At 42.1% G+C, this 22,643-nt stretch overlaps 1 protein-coding gene across 3 annotated transcripts in view; it reads right to left on the bottom strand.

Annotated features, from left to right (window-relative positions):
• Nucleotides 1-22,375, bottom strand: part of ece1 (endothelin converting enzyme 1) — a 38,897-nt gene extending 16,522 nt beyond the window's left edge. Inside the window, exons 1-8 of one of the 3 annotated variants that reach the window (XM_079511210.1) lie at nt 22,268-22,375; nt 21,620-21,703; nt 11,344-11,430; nt 5,505-5,643; nt 1,135-1,347; nt 890-1,014; nt 566-712; nt 283-348 (exon numbers count right to left, since the gene is read on the bottom strand). In XM_079511210.1, the coding sequence (XP_079367336.1) occupies nt 283-348; nt 566-712; nt 890-1,014; nt 1,135-1,347; nt 5,505-5,643; nt 11,344-11,430; nt 21,620-21,622 (780 nt within the window). In that variant the 5' untranslated portion in view covers nt 21,623-21,703; nt 22,268-22,375. Of the gene's footprint in view, nt 1-282; nt 349-565; nt 713-889; nt 1,015-1,134; nt 1,348-5,504; nt 5,644-11,343; nt 11,978-21,619; nt 21,704-22,267 lie in introns of those variants that run through there. The other 2 variants (XM_079511209.1, XM_079511208.1) reach the window with 2 other exon arrangements.
• Between the last annotated feature and the right edge of the window lie 268 nt (nt 22,376-22,643).

Genomic DNA, 22,643 nt, shown 5'->3' with positions numbered 1-22,643 from the left:
TTTGTACCGCGGCGCGGTAATGTTGATGCTTAACATTACAATGACTTGTGCAAGCAACTTGTGCGATCAGAAATACATTAAAAGAGAAATGTATGATAAACAGGGAGCAGTTCAAAGCCAAAAGGTGCACAGACTTTAGATCACATCCTTGTCCTGTCAGCTGCACTTTTACATTGGGCTCAGTGACTGATTACCTCTACTGCCGGCTCAACAGCAGAACACCACAGGCTGTGTAAAAGGGGCTTATTTACAACAAAACACTACAACCAAACAATTCATTACCTTTTCATTGGCTGTTTTGTTGAGGTAGTAATCCCTTGAGGGTAATCCAAGGCTTGACTGGTCAACCTACAATTAAGAGAAATATCTTATGACTTGCAGTTCAAAACCCACTACGAGCATTCACAAGATGCAAATGAAGACTTTATTTTCAGGAAAGTCTAAAGAAAATTCAACCAGATGAGTTTAGAGTAAAGACTATAATTTTAACTCAACCAAGAACCTAATTTACAATACAATCTTTAAAGAATTGCATTGGCACATGCCCGATGATCAACTACCTCACCTGGATTATGTTACTGTTGGAGTTCTTGGAGTCAGTGCTGATGAACACGGTGAAGAATGGCGAGGTGCGGTAGTTGGCCGACACAGTGCGCAGAACCTCTTGGAAGTTATCTTTCTTCCAGGGACCATTAAGGGCCCATCCTCCTGTCTGAAACAAGGAGAACGTTAGAGAGACGCTCGTAGCAGCTGCTCACATACGCAGAGATGTACACTATGTGGAGCCAATTTACAAGAAAATACATTTTCTCTGGAGAAATGCCAAATAAATTGAAACCATTTAGAGTTGATACAGGATGAGGACATCGCCTTTAGTAAATGAAAGCACCTGATTGATGAGCTCTTGCAACGGCTGAGCCCCCAACTCCTCGATTTTGGCCTCGTTCATGCAGGCCTGGTAATACCTCTGGGCCTTTTCTTCAGCTTCACTCAGACCTTTCATCGTAGTATTTTCTGTAAAAGAAAGGATACAAAACCAAACAAAACAATGAAAATCAAGCCGGTGCACATACTAGATCTTTACTGTAAGCAAGTGCAGCAGAGGACAGCTACACTGTGACAAGACCCATTTACCCAATAAAGTCTTCATTACAAGCATGTTGTGCTCCCAGAGGTTACTGAAAGGACCCGAACGAGATTTGCCCTCAGCAAGGGGGTTGTTCTTCACCCATCCACCGCAAGCAAAGTTGTAGAAGTCATGGCAGGGGTCCACGGTGCGGTCCAGATTTCCCATCACCGTGCTGGCCACTGTTATACATGGCTCTGTCAAGCATAGGCCAGGGTGAGCTGGAAACAAGGGAGAGGGATTCAAATAAATGGATGTTTTAATACATTTGACATTTGTTGATGCAGGGATAGCAAACTGATCACAGACACTGTTTTTCAGCACCATTCGGTTTCACATTCACATACATTTGTAGTTTATAATATATCTTGGTAACTGTAAATGCAACCGTCACCTTAGGCAGTTGGTGGTTAAATGGTAAATGGTGCATTTATATAGCGCCTTCCAAGGCGCTTTACATAGATTGTGCATTACATGTGCATTACATTCACCCATTCACACACACATTCATACACCGATTGCGGCGGAAGCCATGCAAGGTACCAACCAGCACATCGGGAGCAATTTGGGGTTCAGTGTCTTGCCCAAGGACAGTTCGACATGTAGACAGGAGGAGCCGGGATTCGAACCGCCGACCCATGGATCATTGGACGACCTGCTCTACCTCTTGAGCCACAGTCGCCCCAAGTCGCCCCTATACTGTAACCCTGTGGTTACAGTATAGGGGTCCGGGGACCTCCATGTTAGAGAGGAGGGCATTTCTAACTCGTTTCCACACTCTCTCTAGACACATTCTTCTCTTGCAGAGCCTGTACGTCAGCCTGTTTATATAGACAACACTTATATAGACAACACTAATCTTCAAACCTTTATACAAATTGGAGGTGCAGCGAGCATGGTGGGAGATCCAAACAGATAGGGATCTTTTCATACCATCTGGAACCCATAACTCTCTAAAAGGTTAAACAAATAAAAATAAAAAAATAATCCAAGATATTGATGCCGGAGAGAACCAACTTCTTTTTACAGTCCCACAGAAATAATGAGTTGGCTGTGGGTAAAGGGCTCTCTTGCTTTCCAGATTCTTACAGTTCAATTATCATCAACCCTCTGTAATTGTTAACAGTAGATGAGAGTGAGGCCAAGAGCGGCAGGTCCTTGTACCTCTACATTCCCGACCCCATGGGACCTCTTCTGCTGTCACACCAACACGTGCAAGTACACATGATCCATCAGAGTTACCCTCCCATTCACGAGTTACACAAGTTATGATTTCATTGTTTAATTCGGCAAATCGCCGTTTTTTTCCCTTCTTTTTATCCCACGATTTTGCAACCCATTTTTTCACCCAGTGTCAATTATCTAATGTAATCCTGGGCGCTACACTTCCTCTGCCAACCTGGGGGAAGGGGGGGGGGGGGGGGGGGCAGCGGACTGACCTCATGCTTCCTTCTATGCATGAGGAGTCCAAGCTGCTTCTTTTCACATGACAGGGGGGAGTTTCCGCGGACGGACGTAGCGTGTGGAAGGAACACGTTATTGCGACCAGTTTCTTTCCCCTCCATCAGGCTCCCCGGCCCGCCAGGGGGAGGTAGTTTAGAGACCAGGATTACTGCATGTTTTTTATCAGGGTACCTACCCTAGGGGACACGGGGAGAACATGCAAACTCCACACAGAAAGGCCCTTTCGCCAACCCCGACTTGGGTATGGGCACTGATGACGCGGAGGAGAGAACACACCCTCAGTGCCCACAGCGTCCCCAGCGGGAATCAAACCCAGGACCTTCTAGCTGTGAGGCGACAGCACTAACGACTGTGCCACCGTGCCCCCTAATTCGCAGTTTCTTTATACGTTTTAAGACTTGCATGGTTTCCCTCTGACAGAGTGGGATAGGTGACGCGTTCGGATGACGTAACCGGAAAAACAGTCACACTGGCTTGCTAGGGCTTCTGGGAAATTGAGGCCCAATGCATTCCTATTGCAATGGAAGTGCGCTACGGGAGTGTTCCTCCTTCGCTCTTTGTTGTTGATCGGCAGTTTGGATTATTCTTCAACACGACGAACAACGATCACACCATTTTAAGGCGGATTTTCATGAAGCAGGGTGGTTCTTCAAAAGGTTAATGAAAAACTAGGCAGTCAAATGGGGATTGCGATGTTTTTATCCCACAGTAAAACTGTGAAGATGCAATGCACCATCTTTCCATATACCACAGTCTTGATATGTTGATGTATTGTTTGTAACAATATTGATGATTGGTGTAGATATAATTGTTATGCATCTTTTTAACTGATTTAACTTTTGTTGTATAGCATTGGTCAACATTTGTTGTTTTTAAATGCTTTATAAATCAAATGTACTTGCCTTGATAGGGATGGAAACCGATGTACAATTGCTGTTATCTTTTGATGGTAAAAAAAAAAAAAGAAAACCTTGCCCAGAACAGAATGCAGAAGCCAACCTTTGTGGCTTTCATAACCGCAAGCCAAATCTGTCCTTTGAGACTTTAGCATTGCTTTGCTTTTGTGCTTGGATTACAGCCTGAATGTTTTTTTCTTAGTGAGGATAGAATATAATAGACCATGGTGTCTTTTGTATGATATGGTATCTGGAATATTCAAGAGCTTTTTGGGAAGAAACTATGTGAGTGGCTTTTGGTCATTCTTTGTTGTTTGGGAACCGAGTATGGACATTTTGGATATGTTCTGAGGTATAATAATGTTTGGCCTGTAAGCACATTCAGCACATTCTGTCTAAATTGAAAACTAGCTTGTTTTGCATGTGAAGCCGTTTCAACTCCACATTTTTCGGAACAATATTTTAAAATGTCTGTTGAAGTATAAAGGTCCTGACAGTTAAAGCACCAGTGACGCTCGTGTCAGTGACGTTCGCATCAATGGTGCGCGTCATGTGAGGCCACTTTGTCACCATAATTGCACAAGAATTATTAATGATTTTAACCGCAATGACCAAAATGGAACAAGCGAGGTTCGGTAACACTAACGCATGCACGCACACACATGTGCACGCTCAGAGAGTACTCTCTTTCTGTTGTGTTTGCATTTCGACCGGCAAAGCTGAGCTCTTGAACTTGAAGCTTGATCCTTGAACTTCACATCATTGCATGTACACACGCTCGTGCATACACACGCACATGAGCGATCGTCGATTGAAGTAACCTCTTTATTTATTAACCCACAATTTCAAAATGTATTCTATTTACTTGCATAATGGGGATACTTGTTGTCATGTGCTTTTACCTTGCAGACCTCTTGTAATTTAATTAGTTCATGAATGCGTCAGCCACTGTTATCCAAACGTTCTCTTTGGACTGCTTCAGACAGAACATCTAACTGCAGGTCACGCAATGGACCATTGACACACATCCAGCCAGGGTCCTTCCTATGTTAATTCACGCTGTTGACACTCACCAGTTTTTGGAAAGATAGCTGGTAAGAGGTATGAAAGCGAATGGTTGTTTTTGATTGATACGCAAGGTAGACACACACTGGTACGCACGTCGATGTCCATGCATGTGCGGGCACACGTGCAGCTATTAAACTAGTGAAGCATCGCTCCACTTCACCCCACCATGTGTTGTGTCAGCCCCTTTAGAGCCTTTTTTTTCTACTTCAAGTAACTCTTGATAAAGTATGGAATACAATTGAGGACAAGTAACCCAGCTCTTACGGTAGGTGACCTATACTAGAGAGCTCAATGACGTGCTGAAACAATTTCCTGTGTCAGACCGTATATGGCCTAAAATAGAGACAAAGACAAAGGTCTGAGAGGAGATCAGGTTAGCGCCCTAAGGAGCATCTATTGTTGTTCCTTTCATTATGGAAAAGTGTGATTTGTCAAGGGTGGAATAATGGACGGAAGTGGCATTTAGTTTCCCTTAGCAAATATGAGGAAACCAACGATGAGGAGTTTGACTGGAGGTGACGTTAAACCCACAAGTCATTTTTGCATGACGAATAATCTTATTCAAAGGACAGCCTCTTGGTTGTGTTTAGTGTAGCAGGCTACACTAAATGTGTGATCAGTACACAGACTCAATACATAATCAATTGTACAAACATGTAATGAACACCTTAATATCGAGTTTGATGCCTTTGCACAAGTCATGGCTCAGTTGTCTTGACCCATTTCCTCCCCCCATAATCTCTTTCAATTGAAGTAGATTTAACAGCTGGAATGAAGCGTTCATGGCTCTCAGGAGCACAGTTGATTTCATAGATTTCCTAATGGTTTGCGCAATAAGCTTTCAAGTGTATTCTGCATTTAGCCTCCGAGTGTTACATTTCAGCTGCCTCCTAATAATTCTGTCAGCATTGTGTCAACAAGCATGTCACCTGGCAATCATTTCAACTCACTCTGTTTGTAGAAGATCCCTGTGGTGATGAGAGATATGAACAAGGCAACTGACAGAAGGCACACTCCAACCAGAAGCTTCTTCTCAATCTGTGTCTTCTGTGTCCAGCATTTAGGAGCATGGCCATCCCGGAGAGTTACCTGCAGGTGCGCACACGCACTTGTATTAATACAACCATTTAAATGTTACAGGTTCAATTCAACATGATTCAAACCCGCCGACCCAAATAGTCAATTTAAAAATAGGAAAAAAAACTAAGGTGAACGTGTTGCAATCTCAGTCTATTCAATTTGCAGTTTGGAAAATGTCTTTCATAGTTCAAATGTTTCAGAGAGTGTGGATGATAGGTTCGGGTTTCAAGGTACAAATCCTTATGCATCATAGTCTATTATATTAAAAGGGCACACAATATTCTATTCTTCCTGCTCTTCTAGTTCAGCTTTGTAGTATGAAGGCGATTGTCAATCACCTTCATACTACAAAGCTGAACTACAATATAACCCTTGAATATAAAAGGGTTTGATTGTGCATGCCTCAGCGCCAGACTAGGACATGGCGTAAGGGAGGAGTTGTCCCAAAATACTTGTACAGCTAACTTGTGACTGAAAGCGAATGAAATCATGCAGCAACTGCAAGTCAACACGAGGACAAACACCTGAGGCACAGCAAGGACATTGCTGCCTTGATAGGCTGCTGCTATTTGGTAAACAGTAGCATTTTGTTTGGAGAGATGCTAGATTTTTTGTTCTACTTTTTTTAATGAGCCGACATCTGACATCTTCCACACAAGACTTCTACACGGTTCTCATGCATCCAAACAAGCTGTCTCTAACAGCTTGGCGTGGCTTCCCTGTACTGGAAGGTTCACGGTTCAATCCCGGACTCCCCCTGTGTTACTGTCAAAGTGTCCATGAGCAAGACACTGAACCCCTAACTGATCCTGATGAGCATGTTGGTGCCGTGCATGGTTTCCTCCAACATAGGTTTGTGAATGTGTGTGTGTCTGTGTGAATGTGTGTGTGTCTGTGTGAATGTGTGTGTGTCTGTGTGAATGTGTGTGTGTCTGTGTGAATGTGTGTGTGTCTGTGTGAATGTGTGTGTGTCTGTGTGAATGTAATGTGTGAAACATATTTTGGCAAAAATACCATAATTGGGAAAAGTGGGGGACACATACATGAGACAAACCCTTAAACTGGGAGGTTAAAGAGAGTATTTTAAGAGACTAATGCATGTTAAAGAGCTAATGCACAACTACAACCTATCTCAAACCCTCACCCTAAACCTAACCTCCCATGGGGCAGCACACCTAAACCTAACCCATATCTAACCAATGACTAGTCTAAACTAAGTATGCACCCAGCATTTATTTTATTTTTTTACTGTAAATCATGCAAAGCTACTCTAGCTCGCTGACAAGGATCTAACCTTTCAAATGCAACACATTTACGCTTGCACTTGCAGTGAAGTCTTGAATCTCTCAAACACAACACCACAAACCCCCACTGCCTCTATTACTGGCATACTACAGTAGGTAACCTGGTCCCAGTTGTAATGGGATTTATAATTGGTGTTTAAGAGTTTCACGCAAATATTCTTAAATGAGCGTTTAGTGCAGCCTCTGGCAAATATCTAACATAATTAAAGTATACAGTAAAGCCTGCCAGAGAGTATTTATGTACTGTATTTCATTCTGGAATGTTTCCAAGAGCCACTCAAAAGTCTTTTGCAGGCCGTACAGGTGTCTCACAAATGTACTGTATCGTGTGGCTAAACGTCACAGAAGGAAAGAGGAGCCGACAAGGCCTCATTGTCATTGTAATTAAGACACAATAGAGCGTCGCAGTGCCGCCCCCCTCGAGAGACCCGGAAAATAAATCCCCGTTCATTTTCCTCATAGACTTTTTAGAAAGTATTTATTTAAAGACGTTTACGCTGCGGACAAAGCCAACTCTTGTCGTGACAAATCATAACAAACAAACACAATTTTTCGGGCTGAACAAATAAGTAATTATTTGTTTGGTCCAAAATATTGTGTTTGTCATGATTTGTCACGACAAGAGTTGGCTTTGTACGACGCTTATAAGGTCTTTAAATAAATACGTTTTGAAATGTCTATGGGAAAAATGCATTGGGAACTATTTCCTGGGCCTGGCGTCGTCAGGAAAAGGGGGCGGGACTATTGTGGTGTTTCCCCCCCCCAGCTCAACGGTCAGTCATGATATTCTTTACTGAATACAGTAATTCAGATAAAACAGTCCAGAAACTGAAACAGGCATTTCCTGGAGCGGGCACCAAGCACCATTAATGCAATACTTGATGATGACACAGAGCAACATTTTTGGACAATTTATTTTTTTATATATATTTATCCCACGATTTTGAAACCAATTATTTCACCAATTATCTAATGTAATCCTGGGCTCTACGATCCCTTTGCCAACCTGGGGAGAGCAACGGACTGACCTAATGCTTCCTTCAATGCATGAGGAGTCAAAGCCGCTTCTTTTCACCTGATAGGGGGGACAGCGTGAAAGGCACACGTTATTCCAACCAGTTCCTTTCCCCTCCATCAGGCCAGGGGAGGCAGTTTTAGAGACCAGAATTACTGCATGTTTTTGTGAAGGTGGACACAGGGAAAACATGCAAACTCCACACAGAAAGGCCTGTCGAACTGTTAGTACGTCAGACCAAACACATGCACCCAGTTGAGACAGCCTTATACTAGATGACCTTCTGTTACTTTTAATAAATTTGCAATTACACTTTGAGTAGATTATGATAGTATTTATTTAACCTCTTTCAAGTCAACCTGGCATTTGGGCAATGCAGGAGTGTTCGTGTTTCTTTATGATAAAAACAACAAACAAACAAACAAATAAATACAAATTCATGAACATTTCAGAAATGTTCAATAAATGACTGAAATAGCAGCTCTACAAGCTTACAATACATATGGATGCGTTATAGCCTCGCGTTTCGATGCCTTCATGCTGGTATAATTCCAAGGGCCACGTCTTCCACGGACCACTGATTACTTAATGCTCCGTAATGAAATGTCAAGACATGCTGCTGGAAAAGAGGGGGTGAAACTGGCTAGACCTCATCTTGTATTCCACACAGAGCAGATGAAAATCAATTAACCCCTACCTTTGTGTCGGAATTAGATTTACTTTGATTGGCTAAGCTGAGAGTTCAAAAGTCAAACTGAATGTGGGCAACTTAAATGGCAAAGCCACGGTGGGTTTCCTAATCCTGTGGAGCTCTCTATGTTGGGGGTGTATTTCTTAACATAATTGAGAGTAACTCTCTGCCAAGGCTCCTGTGGTTCACACCCACACACTTGATCGCACACTGTGAAAACCACAGCAAAATGGGAAAGCAAAGGGGAGAAAAATCTGTTGAATTCTGGACTTAATTGTACTTCAGTTCCTCGATGTTATTCCGGGCCAAATGATAATAGCGGACCAAAAGCCATTGTGTTCTGTACATATAATAAAAAGCTAAAACTTTGTACATTATATAAAATACTTTGCCCATTATAGGCGGGAACCCCTTTGTTGTAACCCTACCCTTCCGGACGGGAACCACTTTTGGGGTTCTGTACAGTATTCAAAAAATACAAACATTTGATGCCGCTATATACATTTTTGAGGTTTTCCAGAAAACTTAGGTCAGGATTTAGAAGCCATTTTTAGAATCGGCCTCAGTCCAAAATCCATCTGCACAATTTGATTTATTAAAAAAAAAGTGCAACAAACTCCAACTCTTCAAACCATGAATTATTTCAATGAAGAAAGAGTGTCGTAGTAAACAATACAAAATAATAACTTGTGGTGTCTCTCACACACACACACACACACACACACACACACACACACACACACACACACACACACACACACACACACACACACACACACACACACACACACACACACACACACACACACACACACACACACACACACACACACACACACACACACACACACACACACACACACACACACACAATGTCATGGGCCAGATGGTTGCCATGACAAGACAAACAATCACACCACTAGCCCCATGGCACACTATGCTAACCGTGTCACTTTGACTTTCCACTGGTGCTTTTCACAAGCAGCTCTGCTCAAATGACTTCTTGGGACACTCTGTTGAGAGTGGGGGAGGATCCTAGAGCTAGACACAACAACATTAGCTTTATTCTAATGGCCCAAATGCCTGCAAATGAACCAAAGGGATATTGAGCTTACCCATGGACGCTGACATAGAAAAGGACAAAATACTCTTTTGTATTGTCTTATGTGTTGTGTTTTGGTCTGGTTGATATTTTCTGTTTTGTATTTTGTGTTTACTGCGGTGTATAGGACTCCTCGAAAACAAGATGCTGCATCTCAAGGGCTTATTCCTAAGAATTTCAATATATGGACAACGAGTGAGTTACCAGCATGTCTAGATAACCATCACCTAAACTGTAAGGACAAAAAGGCACCGCTAATGTCAGCCTAATAACTATGGAAGGAAATGGGTGTTGCAGCTATGACTTAGAATGTCAACGTCGAAGAAAAAAGTCTAGACAAAAGTTTTGGCTGACTATTTTAGGTTAACTGTGATATTCAGTGATGACTAAGTGTGCTGCAGACATGTGCTGTATCAATGAAGAATTATGGCTGACGCATAACTGACTCATGATGAAATGTCATAAAACGTAGTTGCTAACAACTGGTAAAATATCATAAAACACTAGTACGGCAATAAGCAATACGAAAACATGCAAGCTCCTCCCAGCATGTCAAACATCATATCATAGATAGAGCTGTTCCAAGCATCCGTTTTGCAGGTTGGCTTCGGCGATGTAGCTCGTCATAACATGGGCCTCAAAAGTGATGTTAATTTCAAGGCGAGTGAGCAATAGCATAATTATTACATACACAATTTTGATACACCAAAGGAATTGGTTAACTGAACTACATGTACTATTCAGATATTTGAGTCAGGAGTTTTGCAACAGAAAACAAAGTTTGGCTGCAATAATAAACAACAGATGTGAGTGTCACATAGATAGACAACACAAAAGAGTCACTGTTGTACAATAGCACAATAGTGATTTTGTAATTATGACCTGGCAATAGCCTGGCTGACAGCTTATCATGGTTTGTGTAAAAAGAAAACCTCTAGCTATAATTGCAACATTTTAACTTGATCTGAGGGTTTACATGGTGCTTTATGGGTGGACCCTAGGCCTGTGGAACATATGCAAGAAAGAACACCTTAAAAAGACATGTGTCTCAGTTAGAAAATGTTTGTTTAGCCTAAATTCCTTTACAGTTGACTTTTAAAGATACCCGAGACTACTGATATGGCAGAAATACTACAGGATAGTATAAAAAATAAATAAAGTATGACAAAGGCAGTCCGTGCATGTCTGAGCTGTTAACTTGACCATGTTTTGGTAGTATTCAGATGACCCAGGTGGTCTGTGTTGTACTTGTGTTCGGGAGGTTTCCTGCGGAAGTTATAAGACTACATCTATGAAAACATACTCTGTTATAACAACACAAACACATGTTTATACTTTATATACATAACATTCCATAACGGCCACATAGATAGTTAGATACATACAATAGCCATTAAGACAAAGTTGGCAGCCAGTCACAATATACATCTTTAATGCAGAGTGCGAGTGAGTGAGAGTCAACAAATCGCACGTCCACTTGTTTGAGTGTTGAATTCAACAATATTGCAAGAAGCAGCACTGATTTTACAACATGGAAGTCATGTGGCATGTTGTGTCAAAGTCAACTGTGTAGTCACTGTAGTGTGTAGACATTTACCTGCATGGGTGATGATGGGTAGATATCGTCACCTGTGGAGTCCACCAGGTCTTCCTCATCCAGGGTGGCTCTCTTGTACGTAGACATCTGAAAAGTCAAATGCAGAATAGAATCCCTCAGTGCTTCCATGCTCCGCCAAAACCCTCTCCTCTCCCACTGATGTGTGTGTGAGAGGGAGCCCAGTCGTGTGTGCCTGTTTGTGTGTGATGTTTATTCGTCAGGAGCCTGTAAGCCTGAAATCCATCAGGATTCCTCAGTTCCTCATGTGGAGTCGCCAAAACTAGTCCAACTCGCTGGCCAGGTCTAAAGTATCCTCCTCACGCCTTTTAAATGCAAGACACTTGCACGTCCTCCTTGCACGTCTTGCCTGCCTCAACCACAAGAACACCATCCACAAACTCCCATTGCCACTATCAGATACCCCCGGGGGCTAATCCCACGGTACGGTCAACCCCCCTGAATGTTGTACTTCAAATGGACTCTTCTTGACCCGTCCTTTTTAACCAGCCTCACAGTCACAGCTCTCCTCTGGCAAACTCTTTCCCTGAACTTCCCATTCGGCCCGGACTATCCAAACATGAAACAGGCAGACAGAAAGACGGAACTGGTGAAAAACAGGAAGGAGCACTGATTTCTCGACTTACGTGACTGAGATTGTGTGTGTATACGGGAGGACTGTGTGCTGCATTCCACAGGGTGGTTTCATTTAGATTCAGGGAGGCAACCTTCCCTGGTATAAGCCACTCCCACTGGAGGAGGAGTAAGTAGACTCCCCCCACCTAGGACATGCTTGTTTTTGTTGCCCATGGTAACCGTTACCTGATAGTCCTGACATGACAGTCGATTGTTCTTCACCCTGTTTAACCCATCACCCACAGGGCCATTGAAAAGCAGTCCATACACTGCACTTAGCAGGAGTTCTCTCCCACTACTCCCTATGTAGGAAACTAAATAGTGAACTCAATGGCCAAAAACAAAACAAAACATGATGATATCATTTTTGTCTCAGCCAGGCTGAAGGTGTGGCCAAGACTGTGTTTTCGCCCGTGTCTGTGTGTCCGTGTGTATGTGTGTGTTCGTCCACCGTCTGAACAGCTAATCTCTGCCGCCGTTGGATCGATAGGCGTGAAACTGTGCACGCACACTCCCTACCAGTTGTCAAATTTTCACATTGCCCTATTATAGCGCCACCAGCAGGCAGACTTTAGTAAAACACATTTTTGGCTATTACTTTTTCCAAACATCATGCAAATCAGCACACATTATCTCTATAGTCATGTGATCAAGACGGATCTGTCCGATTTGTCATATTCCATCCTGATTAGCCAAGATTGGCTCCCAAAGTTTGCAGGAGTGGTTGAACAAAATGCCTCAAATCATGAACGCTGCGTGCGATTGCCGTGAAACTTTGCACGCACATTCCCACTATAGGCCAAGGAAGAAATTCTACCCTACATGTTTCAAAATCAGCCTCATGGTAGCACTATAACAGGCCGCTTTGCATTTTTAGCTATAACTTGACCGATCAGCGTGATCACTCCCTAGAGATCACACACTCCCTAGAGGTCAAGGAAAAACCTCTGCCACGCATTTCTCACATTGGCCTGTTATAACTCCACCAGGAGCCCACTTTTTGCAAAACAAAATCTCTGTAGTGTAATCAAGTCGTATCTGTCCGATTGTTCATATTACATCCTGATTAGCGAAGATTGGCATTTAAAGTTTGCAGGAGTAGTAATAAAATGCCTCAAATCATGAACGTCTGATTCATTGGCGTGAACCTTTGCACACACATTCCCACTAGGCTAATGAAGAAATGCCACCCTTTTCAAATTGGCAAATTATAACATCACCAGCAGCCCGGTTTTTGCTAAAACACTTTTTTTTTATATTATTCCTACAGTTTGTCCAAACATCACGCAAATCAGTACACATTATCTCTACAGTCATGTGATCAAGACAGATCTGTCATATATATTTCCAGTTCCATCCTGATTGGCCAAGATTGCCATCTAAAGTTTGCATGTCTGTGCAATAACTTCAACATTAATCCCTCAACTTCTACAGATTCCACTCAACTCTATAATGACTGAATTCCGAACATTGCTGTCCCACAATAACCTACCTGACCTGGCGGAGACCTGTACTCTTCTAGTTATTTTTTCTTTTACGGTGCATTGTGGGATAAAAATCCACTATATAGGGTACAGTGCACTCTGGCACAAAATGAAATACTGTAGGGAGTTATTTTGGACACAATTTGTCCAAGGAGAAATCTGTGGATGCAAGCAAGAAGGTAAAATGCCCAAAGCTAGGAACAAATTGTTAAATTGGGGGGAAATGAAACAGTGCTGACTTATGTCAAGCGCTGTTAATATGCAGAATGCATAATGAATGTATACACACATAAAATTACAACCAACATCGAATAAGCATCTTCGGTCTTCTGTCTATTTAACGGAATCCACTGCCACCACCCAAAACAAACAATTATTCAGTTTTAAAGTCATAAATGACACAATGTGTGGCATATTACTGCCTCTCTATTGTTCTAAGACTGTGTTCTGGATGTATAATAGACCGGCTAGCAGCCAAAAGCAGAGACTCCTGTGAAAACCTGTTTTTAGTCAGTAATAGCCGGCCCTAAGTAATATGAACAGTTACCACTAGTCCACCCCAAAGACAATATCAAGGGGGGTGGGGTGCCACTGTTGGCTTTAGACTTAGCTTTAAAACAAAGAAAATCATTCAAACAACCACACCCCTATAAGCATTTGGAACATTAAGATTCAGGCCCGACCTGAACCCTGATTATTCACATGAACACCATGAGATGAGGCAGATTGGACAAAGGCACTGGCAGAGGATAGAGTATGGAGTATGAGGACATATGGGAAAAAGACGAGAGAGAGAGCGAGAGAACCATATTCTATGTGGGACAGGAAATGTTTGTAGGACACTTTCCATTACATAAACACCTACAAGTGACCTACAGCTGTAAGCACAGGCTAACGGCTATAACAATAACAGTCTGACCTGGGCTATCTTTCAGACGGTAGTAATATCTGTGTCTTTTGTCACTTTTCCTCTCTCTCCCCCTCCCTTTCTGTCTTACTCATATAACAATAACACACATATACAGCATTTTATCATTATACTGTCTGTAACCTAGATTCTTTCAAATCAGTCCGTGAAAAGATGGACTGAAACTCCTCTCAGACAAAGAAACTGTATGAAACCCGAAACAAAAACATTTCGGTAGGATACTGGATGTATGGTTGACATAACATTGTCATTGTGTTTGTGATATAGCCCTTGTTTAGTTCCCTCTATTTTCTAATTAGGTTAGTAGAACTGAGGCTTGAACAGAAAAGAAGTTAAATTTGAGTTAGTTACGTGATAAACTTCTGCATTAGAGTATGTTAATAATAACAGTCAGATTATACCACGGTAGCACACAGTATACATCTGATCACCGAACACAAAGTAACAAATACGAGTAAATTACTGGCACACAGACATTCCTGAGCGCACACACTCATGTTTAGGCACTTTCTTGGCACCGATGTTTGTGCAGACACACTCGTCACCTTGTCTTCTTGGTGCAAACGGGTGGCGGGTCATAAAGTGACAGCAGACACTTCCTTTTTCCGGCAGGTGACACGCAATGACTAACATCAGCCGTATGTTGGGGTTTGGGTAATAATTTCAATAGGTTTATATGTTTTGTAGCTCGCACTGTGAGTCACAACTTTTGCCTTTGTAACCAAACACACACACACACACACACACACACACACGGAAATATCGCACTGAGCGCACTGTGCAATGCAAACTAATAGGCAAGTGTGCTCCGGTGCGGTATTTCCGAACGCGCCCATCTCATCGCCATAACGCTCGCAGTCGGCTGCCAAGTTCTTCCGCGCATTATTTCTTTCCCAGTCTCACCACACCACGGACTCATTGTAACCTCGCACCAGTGTCACTGCAGACACGTATTCACACTGTGGAGGATTTGTGACTGAGTGAGTGAGTGAGTGAGTGTGTGTGTGTAGTTTGATTTCAGCATGTTTTACACTGCACAGTTGCGCAGTGCACACCATGGGACAAATCGGCGTTTCACCCCCTGCCACTGTGCCCACAAACGCATGTCCAAGAGGAAAACAATCTAAACATTATATACTAACGTCAGCATCGGGCAGATTAACACACACAAGCGTTATTAGTTGAGTTTTCTTATTGAAGTGCCTCTGAATTGTAACTGTGTGTTTATGTCAGTCAGCGATGCGATCCGTTGTTATTCAGCCACCACCAGCACGATACGCACGGACTGGAGAGAGGCGAAGTGTTTCTCTCCCTTCGGCTCATGTAGCCCTCATTGTAACTACAAATATTGTAGTGCTTATTTTAATTTAATTTGCTTCGATGTGAAAATACAACAAATAATAATACCCATCCGTTACTACATGTAAAGGGCACAATACTGGGTTTAAAAACACAGCTGAAACATGAAGTGGAGTCTGTCACATCCCGCAATTTCCTTCTTCCCATTGCGCTGCAACGGAACTAGGATGAGCCGCCCGAAGGGCGGCGAAATTCTAGTAATATACATGATGAAGTATGCTCCTCTACACCAGGCTGCGTTGGCTACCCAGGGCCCCAAACTTTGGAAGTCAAATGATAGCCAATAAGAAAGGAATGTGAATAATTTGACTGATACAACTTGATCACAGGACCCCAGAGATAATGTATAGTGCAAGTTTTGGGAGTTGTAACAAAAAGTGTGTTTTGAAGAAACTAAAACGTACAAATTGGCGGGACCCATATGGGGTGTTGGATATTGGCCACATGCTGCAGAAGCCCAAAACCAACATTACACTACACTACACTACACTACACGCCCTTTGATGGAACTCTCAAGGCACAAGAAAGAGAGGAAGGCCAAAGAACACCTTGCACCTTGCACAAGGACCTTGAGACTGACATCATCAAGCACTGTGGACTGACATGGAAACACCTGGAAAAGAAGGCCCAGGACTCTGGTGGACTGTAGTCAACGGCCTGATATCCGTGTGTGTCCGTCCGTGTGTGTGTGTACGTGTGTGTGTCCGTCCGTCCGTCCGTCCGTCCGTGTACAGCTAATCTACGGCACCGTTAACCCCGTCGATGCCAAATTTTGCGCACACACTCCCTGGATGCCAACGATGAACCTCTGCCCCAATTTTCCAGAACGGCCTGTTATAGCGCCACCAGGAGGCCGACCTTTGAAAAACATTTTTTTTATATTACTCCTAGGCATGTAACGATACACTCAACTCACGATACGAGGTTCACGATACGATTTTTTCAACACAATTATTTTCCAGACAAATGATTTATCTTCCCCCCAAGCTTTTTTCACAATTTTTATTTAACTACATTGCAAAAGTAATGTAGTAAACCTTTCATGTAAAATTACTTAAGTTCTGTGCAACAACTGTAAACATGCTTTCATGTTTAAACCTAGCTTGAGTTTCTTCTTTTCTTTGATGGCATCTTAGGATAGATGTAGACCTATTTGACAGTGCAGAAACATAATTGCCTTCCTTGATATATTAATGAGCATCAATAACCTGTGTCACATACAGCTCCCCTCTGCAGGCCTCTACTACTGAAAGTGACTGCATGGAGTCTGTCTCATTTCTCTCCAAAAGCACGTGAATATGATGGAATATGATTGCAGCTCACTTTTTTTGGGGGGGGGGGGGCAAAAAAAAGAAAAAGAAAATCGATATTATTTTTTAATAAATCGATACATATCGTCGGGATATAATATCGATATATATCGATATACGATATATCGTTACATGCCTACTCCTCCAGATTCTGTCCAACAATCCCGCAAATCGTTAAACACTATCTCTATAGTCACCTCCCACATCTCTCCCACATAACATAACATAACAGCGTGTGTGAAGATGTGCTCTCACACAGTTGATGGCTGAAGGGTCAGTATTCCACAGTCCCCTAGCGAGGCTGTAAACCACAAGCATGCGTCAGTAATTCGTCACTGATCCTGCAAAGCAGACGATTATTTGTGGACTGGACACAGGGGCTTTCTCCAAGAATAACTGTAGTATGTTTGCGCAATGGATTGGCACCCAGTATGTACAGTATACTGTGAGCGATATCTTTCACAGGATAGCCAAAGGAAGGAATAAGCTCGGTCCGTTGCCGTGAAACCACATTCACCAGGGCAGGGAGTCTCACTTTTTCATAGCTGTTGGTTATGTTTTTGGGGCTTGTGATTGGGTTTTACTAAGTAAAGTAAAGACTACACACCAATAGCACACTGGTTGCGTTGGTGCACTTGTGGCCATTTGTCGCTTAGGTTGCTTGAATTCATATTTAGATATTTCATATGCATTTGGTCAAACAAGCCCACTCCATATTAGTTTTTCTGGCTTTTGCACATACAATAGCAAACTGCTGCCGAGCTCAGGAATCAAGCATCAAAGCCTATGTGCTGTGGTACGCGCCTTAATCACTTGGTTTTACCATTCAATAGAAGGACAATGTCATTATAGCGACCATAGATCGCAGTTTACTATGAAAACCTGCATCTCCCGTCAGTCAGTCACGGCTCCATATATGGTCAGGAGGTCAATACAGAATTCATTCCATAAGTTGATCTGACCTCATCAAACCCTGCAGTAGTGTACACTCAAGACAAGCTCCACATATAGCCAGTACAGAATTCATTCCATATGTTGATCTGACCTCACCAAACGCCTAGATCTCCATATATGGACATGGCCTGTTCTGACATCACAATGATGTTCTGACATCGACCAGCTCAACAGAATGATTGATCGCCAGAATGATAGATCTCCATTCTCCAACTCTACCTACCTTCAAAACTCTTCACAGCACAGGACACCAGACACCAGGACGCATACCTCTTCAGGATTCTACCTTTTTTGTCAAAGTTGGTCCCATGCCAAAGCGCCAGCGCTCACCCAGCAGTCTGCTGTCACCCAGGCAGATGCGTGCATGCGCCGATCTGCCCCAGCAGCGCGACCTCCACACTCTCACGGAGGAGACTGTCGATGAGAGGCGCTTCCGTCTGGCCAGGGAACGGCAGCAGTGCCACCGCCAGAGTCTCACGGAGGACGCTGACGTGGGCCAGCGCCGCCTGAACAGAGAGCAGCATCAGCGCCACAGCTGGTGACCTCACCTCACTCTGGTGAGCTCACGGACAGCAGATTAATAGTTTAACTCCTGCTTCTTAACTGTGCCATATTAAGAAGCTCTGTTGTTTCAGCGCGACCTCACCCTTTAGTCGCTTCTCGCCCTCAGGGCGTCTTACTGGTAGCCATATTAGTCTAACGTGGCGTTTGAAGTTGAATGGGCTACTATAGGAGGGGGCAAATACTACTTTAAAACTGAAAAAGTACATGTGAAAATGACTCTGTGAGTGTTTTAAAGTGAAACTCCCCTTTCAGTTCAGTTATTATTTATTTGTGAAGTACTGTGTGCCCATCATAGTGATTGGATGGTACACAAGGTCCTGCTGGCACGATATATTGGGAGTTTCAATTATTGTTCGACTACTGTAGCTTGTCAATAAGTCTCCCCATATCAGTGCAACAACTGCTGCATATATAGAATCAAAATGCGACTTTTGGAACCATGAAATTACCAAACCAAGATGTAGCACCAAATCCTTTTTGAACATAAACTGTTAAACTGCCGGGGTTTTACACTTTACTAGTACATAAGATTTTTTTTCTGTCAGAGGCCATCAGACTGCCTAGGTTGACTGGTTGAGGGCCACAGATAAAGAGCTGTCTGAGACCACAGCTACTGACCATTGCATTGATGTCGTCAACATAGCCCTGACAATGTCTTCTTCCATCCAGAGTCAAAAGATGTTTCCTGTAGAGAGAACTCCCTGATAACAAAGTGTAGAACAAAAGGGCAACTTTCTCAGGAAAACGATTGCCGTGTATTTTGTATATATTGCTTTTATGTGGCTTTACTGTGGTTTCAGTAGCTAAATCTTCTGACTGGCATGTTAATAAGTGCAGTGGAGTGGTAGATCCAACATTCTCCAGGGTCCTGTTGGCGTACTGTACAGGACAAGTCTTTTTTTCTTCTGTGAAACCTTCTAAAGCCCTAATGTGCTTATGAGTAATTGCTCGTTAAAACAATCAGCGCTGTCATTTTGTCCGAGTGAGAGAGCATGTCTTACTTTGCGTCACTTTTCAGTAATTCAATCAGTTCCACCTAGCCTGACACTCAGTCTGAATTTTCATTTTGTTTCACTTCATTATTGAATTGCCAGGAAATCTTTTTTTTAATGCTAGCGATTCAGGGCTGGAGCCAGGCTATGTTCCACCTGCTTGTTTGATGTATTGAGCTGAGGCACAGGTACCAGCAGATGACCTTCATACTGCTGTTTATGGCCCACTGCCATTCGCAAGCTTACACCTGGATAATGATTAACCATAATGGAAACAATGTATGACAGTCTAAACATGTGCACTTCCATGTAATGTTATTATTAAACGGGCCAGTCCATCACTCAAGCATGAACTCAAGCGAGTTTCAAAGTGAACAAAATAAAAAGAAAAAAAGTGTCCGTCCAAATTTATGTAGGATCATTTTAACTATTTCATGAACACAGTGCCATTGTGTGCCAAAATATTGAGGTGACGTGGCAATTAACAGATGTTTTTGTAACAAAATGTCTGCTTGTGATGATGTTTCATATTCCTGTCTAGACCTGTAGACCAACCGATTAATTAGTGTGTTGCAAGCCATGCTTAAGAAGAAATGAAGACCAAGACATGATTTAGGCTTCTACTACAAGGTTAGCATAAAAAGGTTTGCTTATTCCTCAATCTAAACTTTACTGTGTTATTGGAGTGTTCAAATTAAATTAGTTGTGGCACTATATATATATATGCATATATCCAATAAGATGTATTATCATTTTTCGATACTTTATGCTTCTACTCCACTGCATCTCAGAGGAAAATACCGGTATTGTATGTTTTACTCCACTAATTATTTGATAGCTTTAGGGTTACTTTGCAGATTTAAATTACTACAAAACATAGGCCTATAGCCTATTAACCACTCAAGTACTATTTTATACTTCCGATATTCTGAAATAGTGCAGATCTAAAAAGCACAAAAACACATCAACGCATTGTTGTGAGCTTGTAGATCTGCTATTTTCGAAATAACTTTGACAATTATAAAATAGATATTGAATATTCCCTCATTTAAAACCTTTGACTCTAACCAAACAAAATTAAATAAGAAGGTTGACCCTGGCTTTATCCAATTTTTCGATTTTGATTCTGGAAAGTTATGAAAATTCATGCATATTTCCTATACAATGTCTAATTTGCATATTTAAATATAGAATGTCAGAAAACTTGTAATATGCCTACAAATCATTGTCTTCATGTATGTAATCAACTGGGAAAGTTTAATGGTGATAACCATTTTTCTCCATCCTATAGGTGAAAATAACGAAATGTGTGATAAATATGAAAACGCTACTCCTGTGGAGGGGTTATCATATATTAATGTACTTACCGTTACCGTATGTTATATCGACCCTACTTTGCCCACTCATTTGATAATCATAGCCCAATTTTGGGGCTCTGGCTCCTTTGACTACTTTGTCAGTTGAACAATATTAGATTAATTATTCACATTCCACCAACGAAACTAAATGTATACATGGTTTGGCTTTCTCATAGCGTTGCAACACTTGCTAATAGAGCAAACAACATCCCACTAATTTAGCAGTAATATAGAGGCACTATTATAGACACAAGTGAATGCATAGTTGTCAACTGGGTAATTAAACAGTGCGTGATGAGCAAGTTGAATCATGCTGCAATTAACAAGTAGCCTATGCTGTAGGGCTACTCAACAGAAAATGAATGAAACGTTATCCCAAGTAAGTAGAACATAATTCTCTCTCTGGCTTCAATCAAACACTGGGCATGAATGGCTATTAATGCGATTAATAGCTGACAATTGCCGATCATTATTTGACGCTCAAGACTTTTCAGCTTTCTTGGCAGTGCAACTGAAAATGTTGTGGAAAGGGTCGAGAGTTTATACTGCCCATTTATATATTAGCCAATATGTTAGTATGCTATTAAGCCTAAAGAGCCGAGCAACAACTCCTACTGCTCGCAAAAGCAAAACAAACGTTGTTAATATGATTAATGCGTACAGATTCTACAGAATAAACAGAAATCATTCTTACCATTTAGATGATCCGCCACTGTTGTCGCTTTAATGCGTTCTCCTCGAACAGCTGACGTGCGACGTGCGTATACTACCACCTTCTCTGTAAATATTGAGTTCCCAGAAAGACCATTAAATGTGTTGACCAATGGCTGAGAATGCCTGTCCTGGGCCGACCTAAGGGGCCGACCAATGAAACTACAAGACGTGGGCGGATCGGACACTAAAAACCATAATAGTCCTTTTCAGGTTAGTCCTTTTCTGAACCAATATATCTTCTCAATCTGAACTCCCTCTCTCTCTCTGTGTGTGTGTGTGTGTGTGTGTGTGTGTGTGTGTGTGTGTGTGTGTGTGTGTGTTTGCGAGAATATTATTTATTGTAGTTAACATATTTCAGTCTATTTGTCAAAGCTATAATCTCTCAAAACATGTATTATTATTTTTTGATCGATCGGGTTACCACCAGGGTGCACATACCAGTTCTAATCATAACGAAGCCATACATAGGCCTACATTGGTCTGACAGCGACCTCTAATGGATACAACAATAAAACAACACAAATTCAATACATCCGTTGCAGTTGTCTACTAGCAATCTTGTGAATGTGAGTATTTGTAGCTAATGTAAGGCTTCATACTGCAGATTAATTTAAAAAGCATATTATACCATCATGGCTCCTCTGAATGAGGCAGCAGTCTGACAGCGACTCGCGGCGGGTTAGATTCCTGCTAAGCCCCACACCTAGCTGCGTGGTGTCATTTCCATGGTCAGCCCTCCTCTCAACCTCTTCCTTGTTTCCTGTCATATGATCTCCGCTGTGCTATCAAATGCAGACCCCCCCCCTCTGAATCCAAAGGGTAACAGGAGAAGTCAAGTATTATTGCTGCCTGCCAGATATCTAACTAATGACTAATGAATTAATTGTCTCATTAGTGGTAAATGATAAATTGGCTTTTATCATATATATATATTTGTATAGGCCTATAGACTCACGATTTTAAGAAAGTTTATCATTAGCCTACTTTTGAGATGTTCAATCATA

This window comes from Electrona antarctica (genome assembly GCF_951216825.1).
Source record: "Electrona antarctica genome assembly, chromosome: 9".
Lineage (NCBI taxonomy): Eukaryota > Metazoa > Chordata > Actinopteri > Myctophiformes > Myctophidae > Electrona > Electrona antarctica.
This window is presented reverse-complemented; position numbering and strand designations above follow the sequence as displayed.